General features: G+C 47.7%; 1 protein-coding gene across 3 annotated transcripts in view; it reads right to left on the bottom strand.

Annotated features, from left to right (window-relative positions):
• Positions 1-24607, bottom strand: part of CEMIP (cell migration inducing hyaluronidase 1) — a 147253-nt gene that overhangs the window by 5637 nt on the left and 117009 nt on the right. For all 3 annotated transcript variants that reach the window (XM_077318047.1, XM_077318046.1, XM_077318045.1), the window contains 11 exons: positions 16091-16266; positions 14014-14223; positions 12346-12551; positions 10636-10705; positions 9752-9880; positions 9090-9175; positions 6627-6758; positions 3884-4075; positions 1587-1767; positions 931-1146; positions 599-810 (listed from right to left, as the gene is read on the bottom strand). In XM_077318047.1, the coding sequence (XP_077174162.1) occupies positions 599-810; positions 931-1146; positions 1587-1767; positions 3884-4075; positions 6627-6758; positions 9090-9175; positions 9752-9880; positions 10636-10705; positions 12346-12551; positions 14014-14223; positions 16091-16266 (1810 nt within the window). The remainder of the gene's footprint in view (positions 1-598; positions 811-930; positions 1147-1586; positions 1768-3883; positions 4076-6626; positions 6759-9089; positions 9176-9751; positions 9881-10635; positions 10706-12345; positions 12552-14013; positions 14224-16090; positions 16267-24607) is intronic.

Genomic DNA, 24607 nt, shown 5'->3' on the forward strand with positions numbered 1-24607 from the left:
ATGACAAAATAATACCGGTGATTGCGATTGGCCCGAAAACACGCAACAAGCTAAATTAAATCACCTTCAATAAACATAATTCTTTCCTGCGAAGCTAAATGCAGGGGTAGTCAAACTGCGGCCCTCCAGATGTCCGTGGACTACAATTCCCAGGAGCCCCCTGCCAGCATTCGCTGGCAGGGGGCTCCTGGGAATTGTAGTCCATGGACATCTGGAGGGCCGCAGTTTGACTACCCCTGCTAAATGCTTAGATGCTAGGGTAGAACCAATTCTAAAGTGTTTAGATTTTCAAAGAGCCTTCATAGTAACCCAAACCAACCCTTTACGTTAGTAGACTCACAGAGTCTACCAAACAAGAATTAATTGGGCTCCTTCGGTATCTCAAGACATTTTTATTTCCCGACTGCTTTTTTAATCTGTTCCGGAGGGACCCAAGATGTTTAGGTGAGAAGATGGCAAACCTCACAGTAGATTTCCTGGAATAATGATGTCAGATTGAGAAAAATGTACGGCTGTTCTAATAACAGACTTTTTCAGACAACTTGCGGCTATGTGACTAGACTGGAATGTGGTTGGGGAAGGGGGTCACGCCACTCACTTGTTGAAATTAATCAGCCAAAGAACTAGTTCCTCAGGAGCCGTCTTGTCCCAATGGATGGTGTAGCCCTTCTGCAGAGTTATCACCGGCTGATATTGCTGGTAGTGGGTGCTCTTGCTCAGAGCCCCCTCTAAGTACAGAGGATGTGTATAGTAGTCATTTTTTATGATCTTCATTTGCAGATTAGGTGATCGGTAGGCTTGGATGTATACCTAGAGTAGAAAAACCACGAGAGTTTGGTGTCCGCGGATGGAGAAATGTTTTCGCAAGCATACAAAACAAAGACCCACGGACTGGAAAACACTACCACAGGACAACGTCTGGTTTATTACCTGTGCATAACGTCCGCTGCAGATAGAACCCCTCCAGTCTGGTACGTCAATGCAATCCGGATGCCTGATCAACCAGTTGTCTTCCTTGATGAGATAGGACCCAGGATATTCGGATACAGAACCATCTACGTCGTGGAAAACGGATGTTTTGTCCCCGTCCATATCCAGTCCATTGAACCAAGGCCCTGGCTCTCCAAAGAATACTCTAGAAGTAATCTAAACAGAAGAAAATATACACGGTATAAACTGATTGCTTCATAACATTACTGGATCTCTGTTTCACTATGGATATCTGATAAGGGCTTAGAGGAGGAGCGTGTCTCATGGTTTAAGCAGCTGTCCCACCCCTGAGTGCCTCCTCCTCCAACTGGCTTGCCTGTCTGTCCAGCAGCCAGCCAATCACCTTCCACCCCCTCCTCCTTCCACTTCTCTCTGAGGCTTGGAGGCTGCAGATCCCTGCTGCGTGAGAGCTCCCCCTGCTGGTGAGTTGCCTGCAGCCTGCCAACTTTCCAGGTCCTGGGGGGGAGGGGGAGGCCGTCCACAGAGTTCTTCCACCCCCATCCCCAGTCTAGCACCCATTGTATTCCTGAATGCAACAGGCTTGGCCCCTAGTACACTTAAAACTGACAGCATATCTAAACTGGTGAAAAACTCACTGGGACTTTTTCAAAGTGCAGGTTTGTGACATTGTTATTCGGGCAGCTTTGCCAAGCATTGTTCAGCCGGAAAGCTAGGGCACTGGTGTGGCGACCCTCCAACGCAGCAAACTTCCGGAAGGTGCAGTTCTGGACGTTGATTGGCCCATCGTAAAACTGAATCCCTCTGATGGGGAAATTCCTGTACCACATTTGAAAAAAAGGAGCATTAATTGCAGAGAATAATTCTTCCTCTAGTGCTTCTTTCCAGGATGGAAGCTGCACCATTCTTTGTCAGGCCAAGCAATGCCTCTCAAGCCCTGGCAGATCGTATTTATTGGGCCAGCATTCTCAGGAAGAACTTGGGTGACATATCGGGCCTTTGAACAAAGAGCAAAACCCAAAAGAGAAAATATCCTGACCCAAATCAAAGTCAAGAACCCCAACAGGTCAGAATAAGGGAAATGAATGTAAGCCTCTGTAGGGTAGAATGCAATTTTTTTTAAAAAAATAGTGCTAATATTTATTAAAATTAAAAACTCAAGGCTTATCATCACATAGCCTTAATAAAACCAGTACATACATGCATGCCACTGTCAAGGTGTGTTTGGTGTCAGGAAGGAAATAAAAACAGCATACATAAAATACAAGAATGAACAAGATTGTTAGCTCCTGTGCATAAAATACTCCGGACACTGTGGACCTTAGTCAATTCTGTGGACCAGAAAGCCAGATAAAACTAATTGAGGTTTCCAATCTTTTTTGGTTTTTATTTCATTCCTGACCACTGATGAAGGTGGTAATGGCAAAACTACGTCAGCGGAGGCAGTGCTATGCACGTCTGCACTGATTTTATTGAGGCTATGCGATAAGCCTTGGGTTTTTAACTTTAATAAATATTAGTGCTATTTTTTTTTATTGTGTTCTACCCTACAGAGGCTTACAATCATTTCCTTTATTCTGAACTTTTTGGGTTCTTGCCCTTGAATAAAAAGTCATACCCCCTAGGTTGCTTTATTACCCATTAATTCATGCCTTGGAACAACATCCAAAATTAGATAATTAACAAGCATCCAGATAGGATGCTAAAAGATGCTGAAAAGAAAATCCTGCTGCTATTTGTCAGAAGTCCTTCAGTCAGACACTCACGTGCTTTAGCAGGGGTTGCATGCCTGAAGCAACTAGGCACAGGGGTAGTCAAACTGCGGCCCTCCAGATGCCCATGGACTACAATTCCCATGAGCCCCTGCCAGCTGGCAGGGGCTCATGGGAATTGTAGTCCATGGGCATCTGGAGGGCCGCAGTTTGACTACCCCTGAACTAGGGAGTCGTAAGGCGTATGAATTTAAATAAACCCATACATTCCCAAATGCCCAGACAGCAGAGCCTTTTGAAAGGTAGGCCAAGGAAGTGCAAGGTAACTTGGGGGGGGGGGGGAAACGTCATCAAGTTGCAGCCCATTTATGGCAATCCCATCGGGTCTTCAAGGCAAAGGATCAACAGAGTTGATCTCTGCATAGCAGCCATGAACTTCCTCTGTGGTCTCCCATCCAGGTTCTAAGTAGGCTGGCCCTGCTTCTGAGATCAGGGCACAAGATAACTTGCGGATGGAATGCAGAGAAAGTACAAGCCCTCACTGAAAGGAAAGGCACTCCCTAGATTAGCGATCCCCAACCTGTGGGCCGCGGACCACATGTGGTCCTTCGACTAACTGGAGGTGGGCCCCGAAGGACACCTTCTCCCTCCCCGGCCCTTTACAACACACTTCATTGTTGTGGCGTGTCTGTATCTTATTTTGAAGGGATGTTTAAACATTACCATAGCGACCAGAGAGTGCTAGGGCAGTGGTTGACAGTAGAGGAGTAAACTACCCCCCCCCCACCGGGCCTCACTAAAAGGCGTTGAGTGGTCCCCGGTGATAAAAAGGTTGGGAGGAGGAGGAGGAGGAGGAGGAGGAAGAGGAAGAGGAGGAGGAGGAGGAAGAGGAAGAGGAAGAGGAAGAAGAAGAAGAGTTGGTTCTTATATGCCGCTTTTCTCTGCCCGAAGGAGCCTCAAAGCAGCTTACAGTCGCCTTCCCATTCCTCTCCCCACAACAGACACCCTGTGGGGTGGGTGAGGCTGAGAGAGCCCTGATATCACTGCTCAGTCAGAACATCTTCATCAGTGCTGTGGCGAACTCAAGGTCACCCAGCTGGCTTCATGTGGGGAAGCGGGGAATCAAACGCGGCTTGACAGATTAGAAACCGGTGCTCTTAACCACTACGCCAAGCTGGCTCTCCCACATGAAATGGAATAGAAACAATCCAGCAGAAACCTACTGTCCGATCGGAAGAGTCCGCCCACTGTGGTCCAAGCCTCCGGGCCCCCAGACATTGTTGTCCATGGTTTCGGTCCCAGTGTTCCCACTTTCGCCAACAAACAGACTGTTCTTGACTTCTTGTTTTGAACCGTCATCGTGTGGGAAGGTTCCGCCACTAGCCAACGTTAGCCCAATGCCGTTGTCCGCAAACCTAGAAAGAATGAAGAAGAACAGTAGTTCCGGTGGGTTGGGTGAATTAAAATTATAATCCTCTGTTGGTCCACAGGATTCTAACTGTTAAAGTTTATTTATGCAGGCCTAAATCAAGAGCCTCTTGTGGCGCAGAGTGGTAAAGCAGCAGACATACAGTCTGAAAGCTCTGCCCATGAGGCTGGGAGTTCGATCCCAGCAGCCGGCTCAGGGTTGACTCATCCTTCCATCCTTCTGAGGTCGGTAAAATGAGCACCCAGCTTGCTGGGGGGTAAAGGGTAATGACTGGGGAAGGCACTGGCAAACCACCCCGTATTGAGTCTGCCATGAAAACGCTAGAGGGCGTCACCCCAAGCGTCAGACATGACTCGGTGCTTGCACAGGGGATACCTTTACCTTTACCTTTAAATCTAGGGACAAACAGTACATTGTCCTATTATTATTATTATTATAAGTCTTAAGGTGTCCTTAGATGTTCATGGTAGAGTCGGATTTCAAAGCAGAGACGTTGTGGTTTATCCCTGAAATAATTATGCCACAAGAGGGTAGGCTTGTCACCTAGCCTATTGTAAGCACACCGTCTCTGCTGTGCCTAAATGTGTCTGTTGCGTGTTGAAAGAGGTGCGTTTTTGCATTTTCTTTGCAGTTCGCAATACTGTAGACATCTCTGGGTGTAATATATTACTGCAACAAATATTTAAACAGACTTAAACCTACGTCTATAAACATTCCAAGGTATGAGGGCTGGAGGATCATTTGAAATTTGCTGAGATAAACACTGCCAGAAATATAACAGCGTTGGAAAATACTTTGGTGCTCTGCAGAAGATCCCACGGTATAGATGTGATTTAAAAAAAAAATTAGTTATGTAGACTGGGTCTTCCTGGCTTCATCCCACCTGCAGCTGCTAATTCTAGTTTGATCAGAGGGTAACATTTAGTAGTCATAACAGCTGTAGCTCCATTAAGGCGTCACACAAAACCATGGCTACTGGGCTGGTGAATGAGAAACAGATATATGGAAGGTTTCTGAAACAAACATAGGACTGATTCAGGCAAATAGACTGTGGCAGGAAATCCAAACCATGCAGAGACTGCCTCTACATTTGGGACATGGTTGTGGGGAACGCAAGAGCTCGCCAAGGGTTACACGGCCTTTCCCAGAAGTTCAAATGGCCATTGGTAATAGATGTATTTGTATATGGCCATAGGCCTTTACAAAATAACAACAATATGAACAACCGGGGACTGACTTTATGTCACCTAAGATAATAATAGAATATACTCTTATAACAGATTATACTCTCATATGTATTAACAATTATTTCGTTAAGAAAGATGGTAAAAACTTCTAGATTAGGATAAATATGTGATGGGAACTGAATATGTATGTTAAAAGAGGATGGCAAACCATATCAGCTGGTCGCTTTTTCTCTTTTACTTTCTGTAAATGCTTTATATAATAATAAATAATAAAATCATTAAAAAAAAAAACAATATGAACAACCCAAGACATACATGATCAAATAAAAGGTACCTTAGAATAGTTTAGTATGTAAAACAGTGAAACATTAAAAGCAACACACACAAACACACACACAAAATAGTATTTGCTGTTGTACTGACAAACTTATGTTCCTTGCTGCCAGGGCATATAATGACATCTTATCTGTTGCATAGTCATCAGGATCAGATGAGAGATAGATTATCTGCTCAGTTCATGGAATCGGGAACCAGCCAGATAATAGCTCAGCAAGAAATTTGGTCCTGGGTTGTGCATAAAGTCAAGTATGTAACGGGATAAATGGGATAAATCCTTCAAAGTTTGCATACTACAAATACAGAAATGTTGATTCTTTAACGTAGGGGTATAATTTATGTTTGTTTGTCTGTCTGTCTATCTATCTATCTATCTATCTATCTATCTATCTATCTATCTATCTATCTATCTATCTATCTATCTATCTATCTATCTATCTATCTATCTATCTATCTATCTATCTATCTATCTATCTATTTATTTATAATGGCTAGACTGTACTACTGTTGCCAGTATTTCAAAACGCAGCAATGTAAAAGCTGCTCTAAGATTTCAGTTAGGTATCTCGATTCAATAGGAAGGTCTTTGACGATCATTTCTAAATAATTTGCACCACAGTGCAGACATAATTAACAGATTTTGAGATCACATATGTAGTCCAGTCCCTAAACTGCGATTTATCTACCGAGGGGAGGTGGCCGCTGACATCGCTTGACATCCCTGGCGCCCACTTCCCCGGGGACTCCACAGGCCTCGTCTCTTTCGATTGATCGCTTGGCCGGTTCCCGCATCTTACCTCCGCGCCCACTTCTCTGGAGGGGCATGGCACCACTTTGGGGATTCCCCGAAGCCTGACAAATATTTCAGGGGTTCCTCCACGGTCAAAAGGCTGAAAGAGCCTGATTTCAAGACTTGCCTCTAGAGAGATTTTGGTTGCTGCTCTCCAGTTTCACAACTCCATCTGCCACAAACATGGCGCCGAACCCAGAGGGTTGGACCCAGGCGATACTCACTGGCAGTTGTCCAGCCACACGTCTCCTCCCCTCAGCCAGGCTCCGTGGTCTTGGTTCTTGTAAGCAATGAAGCGCTGAATGATCGCTGGCTCCCTGGGCTTCAGTGGGTCTGCATCTTGATGCGGGCTGTACCTGTAATCACAGGAGGCCAAAGCCCAGTTGACCGTGGGAAGCCCTGCTTCTTCAGGAGAACTAAACAGTGCCACAGGGCCTGCAAAAGGGAGCTCCTCCGCCAGGCATTTGGTTGAGGCCGACCCAAACCACCGCTTCCAGTTGGCCCTCAATCCCCCCCCCCTACAACCAACATGAATAGGTTGCCCCCAGGGTCCAGTAAGAGTTGAGCTGAGGCTCTTACAATTTCTATTTTATGTATCATTGTTATTATCATGTTAAATTATTATCGTTACAATATTACTGCTGTTACTGTCACCCTGTTACCATGTGTTCATTGCCTCCTCCCTGTTTTCTGTAAACCGCCCTGAGCCCTCGGGGAGGGCGGCATATGAAGATAAGAAATGAATAATAAAAATAAAACTTAGAATGCATACAGCCCCAAGTCTCATCAGTTTCACTGGTCAGGGCATTGGAATTTTGGGAGTGGGGAATAGGCACCACCTCAAAAGAGCTGCCCCATCGTGCTCGGGCCAGTCAGAAAATGCTGTGCGATTACAAGTCAAGCATCCTCATGCACCTGAATGGGCCCGGAATAATCCCGATACTCCACTGAGATGGAGGAAAGCCAGGTTTGTCTCTGCTCTTGTAAGAGATATTTTTTTTTGGGGGGGGGGAGTTGACCTCCTTCTCCTCCACCCCCCCTTTTTTTAGGAAGGGGGGTAGGAAGGGGATTTTATTATTGTGCCGCTATGCTGTGATATTTTTAAGTCTTTTAATGGGGTTTTAAGACACTGTAACCCGCCACGAGCCATTTGGGAGTGGCGGGAAATAAATCGAAATAATAATAATAATAATAATAATAATAATAATAATAATAATAATAATAATAATAATAATAATAATAATAATAATAACAATAATAATAAATGAGCACTAGGGCAGGCACTGCATCAGGCATTGCTGTCACCACTCCTGGGGTTCCTTGAAGCCTGACAAATATTTCAGCGGCTCCTCCGTGGTTCGAAAAGGCTGGTCCAGAGCAGCCCTTTTCAAGCTTTCGACCCAGGAGGAGCCTGTGAAATAATTTTTCAGGCTTCCGGGAATCCTGGAAGTGAGGCCAGCTGGGCACACCTCCATGCCAGCCCCCCCAAGTCACATGTCACCGGAAGTGACATCACTAGCCGCATAGACAGGCAGGCTCCAGGAGGACTGGGAGGGGAAAACAGGATGTAGTTTAAGGCAGAAGGAGGTGTGCAGAATCTGGGCTTCTTCAGTTGAAGAAATCACGAGAGAACTCATGCTCGGAAGGAGGGAAGGGGAGCAATGGGAGTTTTTTCCCCATAGCTTGTGGCCGAGATCATGAAGGCAGGCGCGGAAGTGCCACAGACCCTCTCTCTGGAGCTCCCATGGACCCCTGGCTGGAAATCCCCGGTCTAGGCACTTGCATTAAGGGACACTTTGGTTGCTGTTTTCCAGTTTCACAACACTATCTGCTGCAAACGCTGAGCTGAACCCGGCTGAACTGAGAGAGATGTCTGAGCTTGCAGATGCTGAGTCACGGTGACCTGAAAGACTCCCTAAGCATTTCGAGGAATCCGAAGACAGAAGTGAGCGAGAGGAAACTGCCCTTCAAAGCTCTTCCACAGAGGCCTTCTAGCACCTGCCACTCTGGGGAAAGCAACCTGACGCCCAAAGAGTCCATTTCTCAACTATTCCGTTTTCCTAAAGTTAGATTCAGGTGGGCCGCTGTGTAGGTCTGGAGCAGCACAATAAAAGAAGAAGAAGAAGAAGAGTTGGTTCTTATATGCCGCTTTTCCCTACCCGAAGGAGGCTCAAAGCGGCTTACAGTCGCCTTCCCTTTCCTCTCCCCACAACAGACACCCTGTGGGGTGGGTGAGGCTGAGAGAGCCCTGATATCACTGCTTGGTCAGAACAGCTTTATCAGTGCCGTGGCGAGCCCAAGGTCACCCAGCTGGTTGCATGTGGGGGAGTGCAGAATCGAACCCGGCATGCTAGATTAGAAGTCCGCACTCCTAACCACTACACCAAACTGGCTCTCAGTTGAGGTCAAGAGCACCTTTAAAATTGAGGTCAAGAGCACCTTTAAGACCAACAAAGACTGATTCAAGGCGTGAGCTTTCGAGTGCCTCTTAAAGGTGCTCTTGGACTCAATTTTTGTTTTTCCTACGGTGTCAAGCTTCCCTTTCTTGTGCCCAAGAGGAAGGCTCCCTGTCAAACATAATGCAGTACAACATGGGCGTCGCGCTGCAGCATGGGAAGCATTTTTGAAGACTTAAGAGAGCATACAGAAGCTGGAAGCTCGAAACACATTTGAAGAAGTTGCCTTACCTCCCAGCAATCAAGGTCAAAATAGGTCGTTTGTCTTTGACGGAGGCTGGTGTCGTTTTAACCCCGTTATCGATGATCATTCCGGCCTAGAAAGAACAGCAGCGGAGTAGCGGGGGCAGGAGAGAGGGAAGAGAAAAGAAAGCATTTTGCAAACCAGTTATATGTGAGGATTTAGCCCCTACCAATTTCCTCTGAAGTCAATGAAATTGGACGTGATAGAATCATTACAACTATTTGGACATGTTGTGCTTAGCCCGGCCTCTGAGGACATTTCGTGTTATTAGAATTAAACAGGAACACGGGGGCGTTAAATGTTTTAAAAAGCTTAAAGGTAAAAGTATCCCCTGTGCAAGCACTGGGTCATGTCTGACCCTTGGGGTGACGCCCTCCAGCATTTTCATGGCAGACTCAATACGGGGTGGTTTGCCAGTGCCTTCCCCAGTCATGACCGTTTACCCCCCATTAAGCAAGCTGGGTGCTCATTTGACCGACCTCGGAAGGATGGAAGGCTGAGTCGACCTTGAGCCGGCTGCGGGGATCGAACTCCCAGCCTCATGGGCAGAGCTTTCAGACTGCATGTCTGCTGCCTTACCACTCTGCGCCACAAGAGGCTCTTTAAAAAAAAGCTTACAAAACCCATTTCCACAGCAACACCAGCTTACCCGATAGTTGGAATGTGCTCGGTTGTTATAGAACGTTCCCATCGGAAGGTGCTCCGAGTATCCGGGGGGATACATTCCTGCAGACAGCCCTGTGGGCACGTGATGCAGAACAAACCAAAATCCAGTTTCCTGCGTGAGACAACAGACAGCTTTGGAGCTTTTCTTCCACGGTGTGGAGAGGAGATAAAGGCTGGATGGTTTCGGACAAAGGGATCTCAGTTCTAGCATTAGCACCCCTCCCTGGCCCCCCAATGGTGGTGGAAAAGGCTGTCAAGGCCCAGGCAGCTAATTGCAAGCTCATAGGGTTTTAAGGCAAGAGATAAACAGAGGTGGTTTGCCATGGCCTGCCTCTGCACAGTGATTGTAGACTGGGGCTCTCCCATCCAAGTAGTGGCCATGGCTGGTCCTGTTTAGCTTCTAAGATTGGACAACGTCAGGCTAACCTGGCCCAAATAATGATACTGGTTTCTCCTGTACAATCTTGAAGCTCTAAAGCAGCCTTTTTTTTTTGTAAATATTTACCATTGAGAAACCCTTGAAACATTCTTCAGGCTTCAAGAAACCCCAGAAGTGATGTGATCGTGCTGGATATTTAAAATCAGGCCTGTCAAAAAAACTCCAGGGTTTCATAAAACCCTGGTTGTGAAAGGTGGTCCTCTTGAACCAATGGCCAAAAGGACAGGTGGCAAAGAAAGGAAGATCCATCCCGGACGGATTAATGATCTGATGGATTAATGATCCACTTTTTAGTGCTATGTTGATGGTCTGCTTTTCAGGATATGGCTGAATGCCAGAAATAGTTCTTTTTTTCCCCACTGGGTAACAAAAGGGAGGAAGAAGTATCTCAGCAGCATGGTGTCAATTGCTTGAAACTTTGTACTTACTTCAGATCCTGCAGCTGCACAGTTTATAACGTTGTTGTGCGGGTTGGCCAGCCAGAAGGTGGACACGGCGCTGTTGGGTCAATAACAGAAGAATGGAAAATGACATGCAAAGAAGGTTCCCAGAGCATAGCTGTGCTTCACTCAACAGAGCAAAGGCAGGCCGGAAAACTCAGCAGATAAGCTCCCACCTTTGTGAAATGTAGCAACTGTAGTTGCATTCACTTTCTCGTGGTTTGACAGCTTTGGCCCTCCTTGACAAACAGAGCAAAAACAGCCCTTTATTGAAAAGCCTTCAGGAATTCCAGGAGGAATTCCTATTGACATTTCAAAGCTGCTATGAAGCGGTTAGAAATCGCTTATATTTTGTAGTGTGATGAAAGTGTCCTTGTACAAGCTGGAGGGGGGAAACCTTTGTTAGGGGGTTAACTTTGGCTTGGATCACACCCAACGCTTTGCCATGATTCTCCTAGAGAAAAGGAGGTTGAGAGGGGACATGATAGCCCTCTTTAAGTATTTGAGGAGGGCAGGATGCTGTTCCCATTGGCTGCAGAGGAGAGGACACACAGTAATGGGTTTAAACTACAAGTACATCTAGTATAGGCTAGATATCAGGAAAAAAAAATTCACAGTCAGAGTAGTTCAGCAGTGGAATAGGCTGCCTAAGGAGGCGGTGAGCTCCCCCTCACTGGCAGTCTTCAAGCAAAGGTTGGATGCACACTTTTCTTGGATGCTTTAGGATGCTCTGGGCTGATCCTGCATTGAGCAGGGGGTTGGATTAGGTGGCCTGTGTGGGCCCTTCCAACTCTATGTTTCTATGTTTCTGTGAGCAGTTCCGCACAAAGGGCAATGTCGCTAAGTCTGAGCGCTATTGAAAAGCGTTGCAGGCAAAAGCGGCAGGTCGTGGTAAAGCACACAGCCATTTCTATCGGAAAAAGGGCTCTCACACTAGCGCTGTTCTCCTAATGCACAAGTTTCTGGTCTCGCCGAAATCGCAACAGAGGAGGCGATATTTTTCCGCGCTTCCTCCCGCCCCTCACCGTCAATCAACCAGAACAGCCAATTAACTCTTGTGTTCTGGCGCTTAATCGTTTGCACGCTCTTAAAGTTACCCCCCCCACCCCGTGCTATTTCTGGCTGAAATTATGGGCAGTGTCGAACGGGGGTGGGAGGATGGGCTGGATTGTGCTTGTAAACTTTACAGACACTTGCTTGTGGCGGGATTTCAGCCAAAGAAGCAACGCTTATTCGTTGCTTTTGCTGGTTTAAGGAAAACAAAATGGCGATTGTGATGCCAGAAGCGTGGGTGTGAGAGATTAGGGAGGGACATTCTTTCTACTGCGAATGCACATGTTATTTCCGGATGTGTTGCAGGCTGTTCTCAAGAGTCTAGCGCAAAAAGCGCTACAACGAAGCGATTTTTGTGGGAGTGTTGCTGATTGCGTACAACGCCGTGAACAACGAGAAATATATAGCGTTACACAATGATAACACTTTGGCTACATTAACGCTGTGCGGAATGGGCCTATGTTTCTAATTTATCCTGTGTGTGTTATGTGCCATCAAATCGCTTCTAATTTATGGCAACTCCAAAACACCTGTCTTTACCACCCTGTCTCAGGACTTGCAAACTGAACACCGTGGCTTCCTTTATTGAGTTCAGTGTTATCCTAAGTGATCCCACACAAATGTATTATTTTTTCCCCCACTCACTTGCAGTCCTGTCTCGGCTTGGGGACATATCCTGGGTAGGCTCCCTCTGTAATGGCCTTGCACATTCTCGTGTCCCGATCGGAGGGTAGCAACGTGCTTGGTTTCACCACCAGTCCGAGGCAGTGATCGAACGTGTTGCGTACCTCAGGCCCGTCTTCGGTAAAGAAGCAGTGCCCCAAGGTGTCATAGCCAACAACGTCTTTGACCTGTGTGCACAAAGGGATGCACAGGAAGACTCGTCTTTCCAGAAGTTCATGATAGATTTAACTGCAAATTTCCTAGCAAGTCTCAACGATGAAGAACTTTTAAAACATTTGTCACCAGAATCTCCATCAATTAACCAGGAATGCAGAATTCATGAGGTCTCGCCGTGTTTCTGGTTCCAAGGGAACACAGCCCTGCGAGGGGCACACACTGAGTAAAACAGAATCTTCTAAATTGCGGAAGCAGGCCACGGCATCATTAAATTCTCACTCACTTTTAAATAGAAACTCAGTGTGACACGAGTGCCGTCCCTGGTCATGCCAGGCCATTTCCTCTCTGTATGCCTATTCTGAGAACCTCTTAGCCAGTGTCTTATTATTTATTTGTCTCATGGTCCGGGTGATTCATAGCCCAGAGATTCTACGATTGTCCAGCGGCCAAGCAAGTGATGTCCATGGATGGTTTCCCCTTGCCTGCCCCCACACGATGGCCCTGGTATTCCTGGGCCCTTCCAACTGAAAGCGTGCCAACAGCTGCCATGCACAAGCCATGAGATTGCTTGCGCTGGTTTATAAAAGGGGAGAGAGAATTCAGTTGGGTTACGGTGCTCGGAGGGGAAGCAAATAGACTGTAAGGCAAGTTTTTGCGTGATACTCTTTGTTTTTATGCTGGAGGAGACTGACTGCTCCCAGGACAGCTTTAGGGGCTGCTCCTTGACTTTCCCCCCTTTTTAGAAGGGGTAATATCCGTGACTATCCATCCCCCGGAACAGGAAAGCCAGACAGCACGAAAATTAGCAAAGGGGTTAAAGTAAAAAAGGTAAAAAACGTAGAATTAAGAAGCCTGCGCAGAGAATACTGTGCACTGGAAAATATTTAAAACGCCCAAACTCCAGATGATATCCTGGTTCCAAGCCTTTCTCAAATATAAACAACAAAAAAATTCTTAACATAATCTATTGCAAAACAAACTGCTAAGGAGATAAGGACCTTCGGTTTGCTAGAGACACTGTGGTTTAGTTGCTAATGTTGGATTGGAGCTAGGAGAACCCACTCAGCCATGAAGCTTGGGCCAGACTTGTTCTCATCCGTGCCTATCTCAAAAGGGTTGTTGTCAGGATTAAACGGGGGAGAAAACAACATTAGAAGCCATTTTTGGGTCCTCCTAGGCAGGGGTAGTCCACCTGTGGTCCTCCAGATGTCCATGGACTACAGTTTCCATTAGCCCCTGCCAGCATTTGCTCATGGGAATTGTAGTCCATGGACATCTGGAGGACCACAGGTTGACTACCCCTGCTCCTAGGGACTAAAAACGGGGAAACGGAACCTTTAAAAAGCTGGTTTCGTTCATTTCTCCCAGTGCTATGCACATAACTCAGATTTGGGCCTGAGATCCAGCTGCCTCTGTTGTCCGGTTTTGCATGCGGCCCTCCGAAGGTGCTGTGATCCACTCGTGGATTCTTACCAGTAAGCCGTTGGAGCCGTGGACTGTCACGCAACGAGAGAAGGCGCGATGGATGGAGAGGTCTTTGACGTAGGTGGGCGGGTCGTAGCCTCCCTCCTCGTCCACGTCCCCAGCCATGTGGAAGTGGATTGGGTAGTGCCCCAGCGACTGCTGGCCCATGTGTTTCAGCTCTACGCCTTCCATGTGCACCGCTTTGAATCCAAGAGCAACCTGGGGAACGACACACTCGTGTCAACTCAAGTTGCAGCTTCTGAATCCAGCTCCTTGTTATTTTTGCACTTGGGAGAAATAGGGGTGGTCCAGTCACGGAATCAGAGAGCCATAGGGTTGGGGGGGACATCCGGGGTCATCTAGTCCAATCCCCCTGCAGAATGCAGGAAATCCACAACTACCTGCCCACCCCTGGTGACCCCCCGTTTCAATCCCAGATGATGCCCTCCCCCCAAAAAAACAATCCCTGGCCAATCTGGCCTGAAAGAAATTTGCCTCCTGCTCCCAAAGTGGTGATTGGCATTTCCCTGGGCATGCAAGGAAGGGCCCCAAGAGCCAAGCACCAACTCAGTCCCTCTCTGCCCACCCATTCACAATCTGCCTAAGTTCACAGAATCAGCTTTATTGTCAGTCAGAGTTAAAGCAATCACAAGTCTTGCTTATTTTAATAGGGAGATATCAATCATTGGTCAATTGCATTAGGATTTGGCCCATAACACAAATGTGGGCCCCCGACCAGTCCAGGGGTCCCTGCCATGGTACCCAGGCCTTTTGCACAGCATCCAGTTGTCCCTGGGAGAGCCAGCTGGTCACTCAGACGTCAAAAGACACTGCTTTAGCCATTGCAGCACAAGAATCTTCCCTGAGTGACTGAGGGAAAACTTTATTTGTGCCAAAACAATTCATTTTAAACAGTATGTTCGTTTTAAAAGGCATCCCGTTAAACGGAGCTTTGGTCGGAAATGTTGCAGAGTGGTAGTTACGTGTAACCTCACTCGCTAACGTTGCATGTTTGGCTCTGCGTCTTCCTGGCAGCCATTTTGTGGTTGCTCTTGTGGCAGAATTCCCAAGGTGCTCACGGACTCAGAAAGGCTGAGGGGCCCTGGACTATCATATGTTAGATGTTGTATCTTGCCCATTCCCTTTCTCTAAGGCAGGGGTAGTCAAACTGCGGCCCTCCAGATGTCCGTGGACTACAATTCCCAGGAGCCCCCTGCCAGCATTCGCTGGCAGGGGCTCCTGGGAATTGTAGTCCACGGACATCTGGAGGGCCGCAGTTTGACTACCCCTGCTCTAAGGCATTCCCAACCAGGGCTCCATGGGAGCTCCAAAGAGGGTCTGCAGCCTTTCCCTTCATGCCTGAATCGACTTGGCCACAAGCTAGGGGACTAGCTGCCTCCACCTGGAGAGATTGGTGGTTAGGCTGTGGGTGTAAAAACCAAAGAGGGGGAAGTTGGTTGTTCCATGGCATGGGGGAGTCTAGACTGTCTTCTGAGCTCCTGGCCTTCTTTCCGGCCTGCATGAGGCAAAGCCACCGTAGTAGTAGTAGTAGTAAAGGTGATGGGGTTATCAAAATAAATGCAAAGGGCGTGGCTCGCTATCCGACTTCCAGGGGGCGTGTCAGGGAGGGTGTGGCCAACTGACATCACTTCAGGGGGTCCCTGAAGCTTGAAAAGTTATTTCAGGGGCTCCCCCATGGTCCAAAGGTTGAAAAAGGCTCCACTAAGGAGCAAGATTGTCCCTGGGACCATGTTGGAAAGTGAGCAAGTAATCAGGGTGGCTCAGTCATTTTCAGGCCAGGATGGGGATTTAAGCCCAGAATTTGCCTCACTGATCGTTTTTACGGCACTGGCGATGAACTGGGAAAGTGAGAACTGGGATGATGCCAGAGAAAGTTCTGGGTTCCAATCCTCTCTCTGCCCTGAAACTTTCTGGATATAATTTACTTCACAGGATTGTCGTGAGGAGAAAAGACAAAATGAAAGGGAACCTTGAGCTACTTGGAAGGAGAAACAGTGGGATAAAAGTGTGACAGACACCTTCCTTACAGATTGAAAGGACTTATATGGAGGAGAACAACCGATACCTTGATGTGTCCTCCGAAGGTGTCGAAATCGAAGAAGGAACAGAGGTCACTGTTGTAATTGTAGCAGCCCTTCTCCATCTCCCCCATCACCACAATGTTGTGGCTCAGCAGCCCAACTTCGGCTCTCATGTCGACCCCATCAATTTCCTCCCCTGTGTGCAGGTAGGTTGCTTTCCCTAAGAGAGAAAAACAAAATTCAAAACTTTTCATTATTGTTTATACCCCTGTATATAGAATCTCTCATATTATGGGTAACTCACTTCCCTCCAGTCATGGCCACCGAATTCTCCATTTATCCCCAGCCATTTTGGCCTTATCACGCTGGTCCAACTCTTTAAGATTCTGATGCGGATGTTCTAACAGAGGAAGCATCTCTCATATTTTCCAGTTGTTTTGGTCTCATCCCTGTCAGGCCTTGTGCCACTACCAAATTGACACCCTCACCCAGCCTTTCTCAACTTTTTTACTGTTGAGAACCCCCCGAAACATTCTTCGAGAAACCCCAGAAGTGGTGGGATCGTGCAGAATAGGGTTGGGAAGCATCGCTGTGGACACGCCCACCCGGGGCTCCTCCCCTTCCCACCCCCTCCAGGCCCATCAGTGGCCATGTTGGGAGGGATGGGTGGGTTGAGATCGCTATGCATGGTCATGTCTCCCAATAAATGTTTTTTAAAAAAATTAAAAAATATATTAAAAGCTAATTAACTCCCACCCCTTTCAGGGCTGTCATGAAACCCCAGGGTTTCATGAAACCCCTGGTTGAGAAAGAGTGATCTAACCACTGACCACAGTGCTCTCCTTTAAACATTTCCCATTGCTCACTCCTCATACGTCCCCTTCATGTGTACTTCTGTCTTTATTCTGTCTTTTTCCTCTTCTTTAGGTATCTGTCTTCTTTCCATTTTCCAACCCCCCCTTCCAAACTCCTGTATGGTCCTTTGATGCTTTCTTGATGTTCAGATTTGTGGGCTCCTATCTCTGGTCCTTTAATGTACTCTACTTAAAAGTCTTAGCAACCTCTCCCCTCACTCCTTTGGAAGTCAGGCAGTTCCTCAAAAACCGCTCAAAAATTTTCTATTCTCCTTGTCCATCTGGCACACTGGTTTGGCTAGCGATTTCCAAGAGTTTTCCCCATAAATGTCTGGGTCTTGGTGAAACATTCTCCACCTCATCTCTCATAAACTAAATGGCCTGTAAACAATTCCTTTTTACAACGATATAGGCTAGATATCAGGAAAAACTTTTTCACAGTCAGAGTAGTTCAGCAGTGGGAATAGGCTGCCTAAGGAGGTGGTGAGCTCCCCCTCACTGGCAGTCTTCAAGCAAAGGTTGGATACACACTTTTCTTGGATGCTTTAGGATGCTTAGGGCTGATCCTGCGTTGAGCAGGGGGTTGGACTAGATGGCCTGTGTGGCCCCTTCCAACTCTATGATTCTGTGATTCTATGATTCTATGATTCTTCTTTTCCCATTTCTCTTCACTTATTTAAGTTGTAGTATCCTTTTCTCGCTATTTCTGGCTGTCTGTTGTCTTCCTCTCCTCCAACAGTGACCCATGATGTTTCCCTTTTCTGCTTCCCTTAGAAGCTCTTTCACGGCCCAAGATTCCATTTTCCATCTCATGGCTAACTTGGCCATCTTGTGCAGGAAGTCAGGGAGTCCTGCCAGTATCTGAGGTCAATCTTACCAAACTATCCCCTTCCACCCACCACGGCTTAGCCTAGTCAGTATTTTTTCCAAGAATCACAGAAAATGAACCATTTCTTTTTTTCCCCTTTTCTTTCATCTTTGTCATCGGTTGGACTCACACAGTTTGCAGCAATAAACCTGCACCAAAAAGGAGCTCTGTTTCCCACATTCCCAGGCCTCTGTGCTGTCCTTTGTAGTAAATTGCCACTGTAGCTACTGGGAACTTACTTGTTCCCAGAACAAATCTCCTGATCTTAGTGCTTGCCTCTTGTATCACCTGGACTCACCCGTAACTGATACCCAAGATCTTCAGAGTGTGCTGCAAGCTTTCATCCTCCTCTTCAACCTTGAGCCTTCTAATATCAATTCCCCGCTTTCTTGTAGTAAGGTTAACAATTTTTTATTTCTCCTCATTAATCTTTGCTCAAAACTCTTTGAATGCTTCTCTGGTTCCTCTTTGAACTTCTCTAGTTCTTTCTCCACTCTTGCTAAAAGGTGTACGCCATCTGAGTGACTGACAAATGTAATCCCTTTTCCAGGGCCTAAAGCAGGGGTAGTCAAACTGCGGCCCTCCAGATGTCCATGGACTACAATTCCCAGGAGCCCCTGCCAGCATTCGCTTGGAGTCCTCTGATGTTCTGATTTCTCTCTGTTCTCTTTAAGAGTGGATCCAAGCTTAAAACACGGAGAGGGGGCTTGTTGCCTGTCTCAAACCACCTCCCAAAGGGATCTTTTGACCCTTCCACCTTTCCACCTGACGTAGGCTGCGGCCCAGTCTGGGCTTGCTCAATCTCCCCTTCACGCTTCCAGTGTCATGCGCCGCTGTTGCTTTCTAGCCATGCCTTGGAGGACAAGCGCAGGCTAGTTTTCCACTTCAGATACACTGACAGCTGATGGTTTGGCAGGAAGTCAACTCCCCAAGAGAACAGAGATCACAAAAACCCGCCTAAAGCTTCTTCCACCCTTTTTTATGTTGTGCCAGATCATGACTTGGCCTGAATGCATGCCGTGGCCTTGGCCAGAAATGCTCCTGAACTCACATGCTACTCACACCTCACCCCAAACAGTGTCTCTAAAGCAATGAAAACATCATGAGTCATGTTCACAACCGTGTCCTCAGGAATCAAGGAGTTTTAAGGGGGGGGGGGAACCTTCCTTGCAACTCCAGCAACCTCTTTTTGCACTCTTAGTGAATCTTGAAGGGGAGCTCCCCAGGGTGGGGCAAGGAAATTGGATAGGGGTAGCTGGCTGTGCTAGCCCCACCCCTCTGCACCTGGCTTCCAGGGAGCCTGGAAGGGAGGGCAGGGTCTTGCCCAGGCCTGCTGGAAGGGCGTGCATTCCAACCAAACAATTAACTCAGCTTGATGCTCTGAGCATAATTAAAGAAGTGTTAGTTGATCAGCTCTATCGTTCAACAACATCTACATCTTGTATCTGGTCTTGAGCCAGGTCCAAGATCCCTACCTTTCTAGTTGGTTCTGTAACTACCTGTTCTAGCGCACCGTCATTTATCATGTCTAGGAACCTCAAGGAACCCTTGAGGACATGTTTGCCCAGACAATGTGAAGGAAGTTGAACTCACCCAGGATCACAACATTAGCTGCTTTAGTCGTCTCCTTGTTTCCGTCTTTCTCTTGAGATCAGCCTCAAGAGTTTGATCTTTGTTAGCGCCTAACAAAGCTAAACCCTCCCTCCTGGCACCACTTTCTCATCCATACACTGAGACCCCTAATCTCAGTGGAACAGGATTCCTCGGGAGGTGGTGGGTTCTCCATCTTTGGAAATCTTTAAACAGAGGCTGGAGAGCCATCTGATGGAGAGGCTGATTCTGTGAAGGCTCAAGGGGGTGGCAGGTGACAGGGGATGAGCGATTGGGATGTGAGTGTCCTGCATAGTGAAGGGGGTTGGACTAGATGACCCAGGAGGTCCCTTCCAACTCTATGATTCTATGATTCTAATGTGTGCCTGGAAATGGACACATTTCTGAGAAAACTATGACATTCAGGGGTAAGCAGTCATTCATAATTAAAAGGTCAAACTTTCCTGAACATCAGAGCAAGAGATGAACCAAGAGCCAGTTTGTAAAAGTCCTATTTGCATAACTGAAGCTATACAACGAAGAAGAAAAGGAGGAGGAGAAGGAAAAGGAGTTGTTTTTTTATATTCCACTTTTCACTGCTCAAAGGAGCCTCAAAGCGGCTTACAATCGCCGAGTACCGGGACTTTGCTGATGTTTTCGCGGAAGTGGAGTGCAACCAACTTCCCCCCCACCGTAAGACTGACTGTGCAATTGAATTGAAAAAAGGGGAGCCCCTCCCGAAAGCCAAGCTTTACTCAATGAGCCCGCGGGAAATGGCGGAGCTTAGGGAATTTTTGGACAAAAACTTGGCAAGGGGCTTCATTAGGCCGGCCACCTCGTCCTTGGCGGCCCCGGTTCTCTTTGTAAAGAAAAAAGACGGTTCTCTGCGTTTGTGCACCGACTACCGGGGGTTGAACGCAGTCTCCACTTGCAACGCCTACCCACTTCCCCTGATAAAGGACTTATTAGGCCACTTGGGGAAGGCGCGAATCTTCACAAAATTGGATTTAAGGGAAGCCTATTACCGGGTTCGAATAAAGAAGGGACACGAATATTTAACAGCATTTAACACGCCCCTGGGGCAGTTTGAGTACACCGTAATGCCGTTCGGCCTCGCCGGCGCTCCGGGCGTGTTCATGAATATGATTAATGAAATTATGCATGATCTATTGTACCAAGGGGTGCTGGTTTATATTGATGATATTCTTGTGTATTCAGAAAATGTTGAGAGTCATGCTAACCTGGTCCGTGAGGTGCTCCGCCGCTTGAGGGAGCACCAGTTGTTTGCTAAACTGTCAAAATGCGAGTTTCACCAAAAGGCGGTAGAGTTTCTGGGCTTCCGTGTCTCCCAGGCTGGGATTGAAATGGACCCGGGCAAAGTGCGGGACCTACTGGCGTGGGAACCTCCCCGTACTAGGAGGCAATTGCAAAGTTTCTTAGGGTTCGCTAATTTCTACAGAACCTTTATCCCCAATTTTGCCAAAGTAGCGTTGCCTCTCACTGATTTGTTAAAGACCAAACAAGGGGGAAAGACAGCTACCCGTCCAGGGGCTCCGCTCCAGTGGACACCCCCATGCCAGGACGCGTTTGACAGACTTAAATTGCTGTTCACGTCTGAACCGGTGCTGGCCCATGCTGACCCAACTAAGCAATTCACGGTGCAAGTAGATTCCTCGGATGTGGCAATGGGGGCCGTGATTCTCCAAGAGGGGGTGGATGGCAAATTACACCCGCTGGCCTATCTTTCTAAGAAATTTTCTGGGGCGGAACGGAACTGGGCCATTTGGGAGAAGGAAGCGGCGGCAGTCAAATTGGCCCTTTCCACTTGGCGGCATTGGTTAGAGGGCTCCGCTGTGCCGTTTGTGGTCTGGACGGATCATAAAAACCTCCAGGCGCTTAAGCAGCCCCGCTCGCTTTCGGCAAAACAGATGAGGTGGGCGGAGTTTTTTGCGCGCTTCAACTTCTCCCTTAAACATCTGCCTGGCAAAATGAACTTTCTGGCAGACGCCTTGTCGCGCCTGCCCCAGTACAACAGCAAACGAGACCCATTGGTGGATACAGTGTTTACCCCCGCCCAACTGGGGATGGCCGCGGTGACGCGTAGTCACACGAAACCGGTAACACCCATCCCAGGGGGTTGGGTCCAGAAGGAGTTATCACAGGACTTGGAATTTTGCTCTCTCCGCCCCGATCTGACTGAGAAAGGGGGGCTCTTTTTCAAAGGCGAGCGGCTTTTTGTCCCGGCTGCGGCCAGGGGTAAGGTTTTGAAACTCTGTCACGATGCAAAAACAGCGGGACATTTTGGGTTTGTGAAAACCCTACACCTGGTCAGGAGACAGTATTGGTGGCCCTCTCTGCGCAGGGATGTGGAGAAGTATGTGCAGGGGTGCCCCACTTGTATCACCTCGAAACCTGCTGGGGGTAAAAAGAAGGGACTCTTGCAACCCCAGCCCACTCCCTCTCGGCCCTGGTCCGATGTCACTATGGATTTTATTACGGACTTACCCCCCAGCCAAGGGAAGACTGTCATTTGGGTGGTAGTGGATGCTTTTTCTAAACAGGCTCATTTTATCCCGTGCTCGGCTTTACCCACTGCAGCGAAATTGGCCTCAATGTTTATAAACCACGTGGTACGTCTGCACGGGATCCCGGCACGTCTCCTGACGGATCGGGGCCCCCAGTTCGTTGCCAAGTTCTGGCGGGAGCTCCTGAGGCTGTTGGGCATAGAGCAAGCCCTCACTTCAGGCTATCACCCCGAGTCGAATGGCCAGACCGAGAGGGTCAACCAGATTTTGGAACAGTACTTGCGCTGCTTCATCAATCATCAGCAAGATGACTGGGTGTCCTTATTGCCACTCGCTGAGTTTGCCTACAACAATGGGGCCCACGCCTCAACGGGAGTATCCCCCTTCAAGGTGGTGTATGGGACCGATCTAGTGGCAGCGCCCACTTGGGATCTTTGCTCCACCGAAGCTCCTGACGTTACTAAGTGGGCTGCCTCCATCAGTGCTGGATGGCCAGAAATAGTTGCCAGCCTCAAAGAGGCGAAGCTAGCCTATAAAACCCAGGCAGATAAAAAACGGGTGCCTGCACCAGACTGGAAAGTGGGAGACTTGGCCTATTTGTCCACTAAGAATTTGCGTTGTCAACAGAAATCCAAGAAACTGGGCCCAAAATACGTGGGTCCATTTAAAGTGATTAAATTAATCAATGCTGTAACAGTGGAACTTGCTTTACCCAAGACTTATAGGAATGTGCATCCGGTTTTTCATTCCAGCCTGCTGCGGAGAGCTCCTGCCCCGGACGAATGGCACCCTCCTCCAGCTACACCGGTACCAATTTACATCGACAAGGACACCCACTACGAAGTGAACCAAATCTTAGACTCTCGTCTGCATAAGGGTCGCCTCCAGTATTTGGTTGATTGGAAAGATTTTCCCTCTGGAGACAAAGAGTGGGTTGAGGCCGGGAATGTGAAGGCGCCCCGCCTCCTCCGAGCTTTCCATCGAGCTTTCCCTGAGTGTCCTCGTCCGGTAGATGCCGGCTGAATGGGGGAGTGAGTTAGTTTTAATGCGGAGGGATGTCAGGATTGTAGAATCTCTGTCATAAATTAGCCTGAGTTCCTCCATGTCAGTTATATTGCTTGATGGGCCCAGGCGCCTGCTTGTCCTGGCCTTGTAGTTTAGTAAGCTATAAAGTAGAATAACAATGTTATGTTAACCTTATCTTGTTGTGGGCTCACAGGGTTGTTGTCACCTCTCTCAAGGCTGAGAGATGGAATCCTGTTGTTTTAACACACATGTCTTTTCTCTCCTACCCCCCCCTTGGGAACTGTCAAGTTTTGGGCGGGAGAAATGTATTGATAAGCTGGGGCAAATCTGGCCTCTGGTCAGATTTGACTTTCAGTCCAATGCGTATAGTGCTAATCAATAAAACTCTTTTCTTTTGGATAAGTTTTGTTGTGAGTTTCCTGTACGTCTGACAGCCTTCCCTTCCTCTTCCCACAACAGAGGCAGACGGGGGTGAGAGGGCCCTGATACTATTACCACTTTGGGAGAACAGCACTATCCGTACTGTGCCTAGCCCAAGGTCACTCAGCTGGCTGCATGAGGAGGATAAGTAGGGAATCAAACCCATCTCGCCAGACTGGTGAGCCTTTTGTTAGGAAGTGGCACACCAAGTCGCAGAATAAATCCTATATTATTGACTTAATTACTGAAACATTCATAACTGCATTTGTACCTGCATCTCCTCGTGGTTACAGGTGCCTTCTGATAATAAATATACAAAGGAGCACCTGCATCACTGTTTAAGCGAACTTCCATCAATCTGCACATGGATTCTGGCACCTGAATATTTGGTTTCATACTGAGCTGCATTTGGATCCAAAGCCATGGACTGCAGACCACCTATAGGCTGCCTAAGGAGGTGGTGAGCTCCCCCTCACTGGCAGTCTTCAAGCAAAGGTTGGATACACACTTTTCTTGGATGCTTTAGGATGCTTAGGGCTGATCCTGCGTTGAGCAGGGGGTCAGACTAGATGGCCTGTGTGGCCCCTTTCAACTCTATGATTCTGTGATTCTATGATCTACTAATCTAGCAAGTAGTGCCCTTTCCCATACCCCCACCACCACCACCACTGCCACCACTGCCAAACAGCTGAATCATGAATTCCTCATCTCACTCCCAATGGGCCACTTATCCCAATTCTGCCATTCTGCCCGGAGCATTTATGTTGAGGGAGAAAGGATTTCCTCCCTGCCCACAGTCTGGAGCCAGCCCAACAAAAACAAATCATACACATTAAGTAAATATTCTGTAAAAAAAAAAATTACACTTGTGCATATTTAATTTCAAGAGAGGCACACAAATAAAACTTTAATTGGAAACAAATGCCCAGAGCTCGGAAATACTGAGAAAAGAATCCCGGCTCGCAAAAGAAGAAAATGAGCATTACTGAAAGTCAGAAACTTGCCCATGATGGAAGCAAAGCTTTCTATTTGGAAAGAGCCTGTGGATCGGTAGGAGAGCCTCTGCTTTCCAGGCAGACCGTCCTGGGTTCAATCGCCAGCATCCCCAGGTAGAAAATCTTGGGAAAGGTGGTTTTTCACAGTCAGAGGAGCTCAGCCGTGGAATCAACTGTCTAAGGAGGTGGTGAGCGCCCATTCAGTGGTGGCCTTCAAGCAGTGGTTGAACAGATACTTGTAGTAGTGGTTAGGAGTATGGACTTCTAATCTGGTGAGCAGGGT

The sequence above is a fragment of the Paroedura picta genome, chromosome 18 (assembly GCF_049243985.1).
Source record: "Paroedura picta isolate Pp20150507F chromosome 18, Ppicta_v3.0, whole genome shotgun sequence".
In the NCBI taxonomy this organism is placed as follows: domain Eukaryota; kingdom Metazoa; phylum Chordata; class Lepidosauria; order Squamata; family Gekkonidae; genus Paroedura; species Paroedura picta.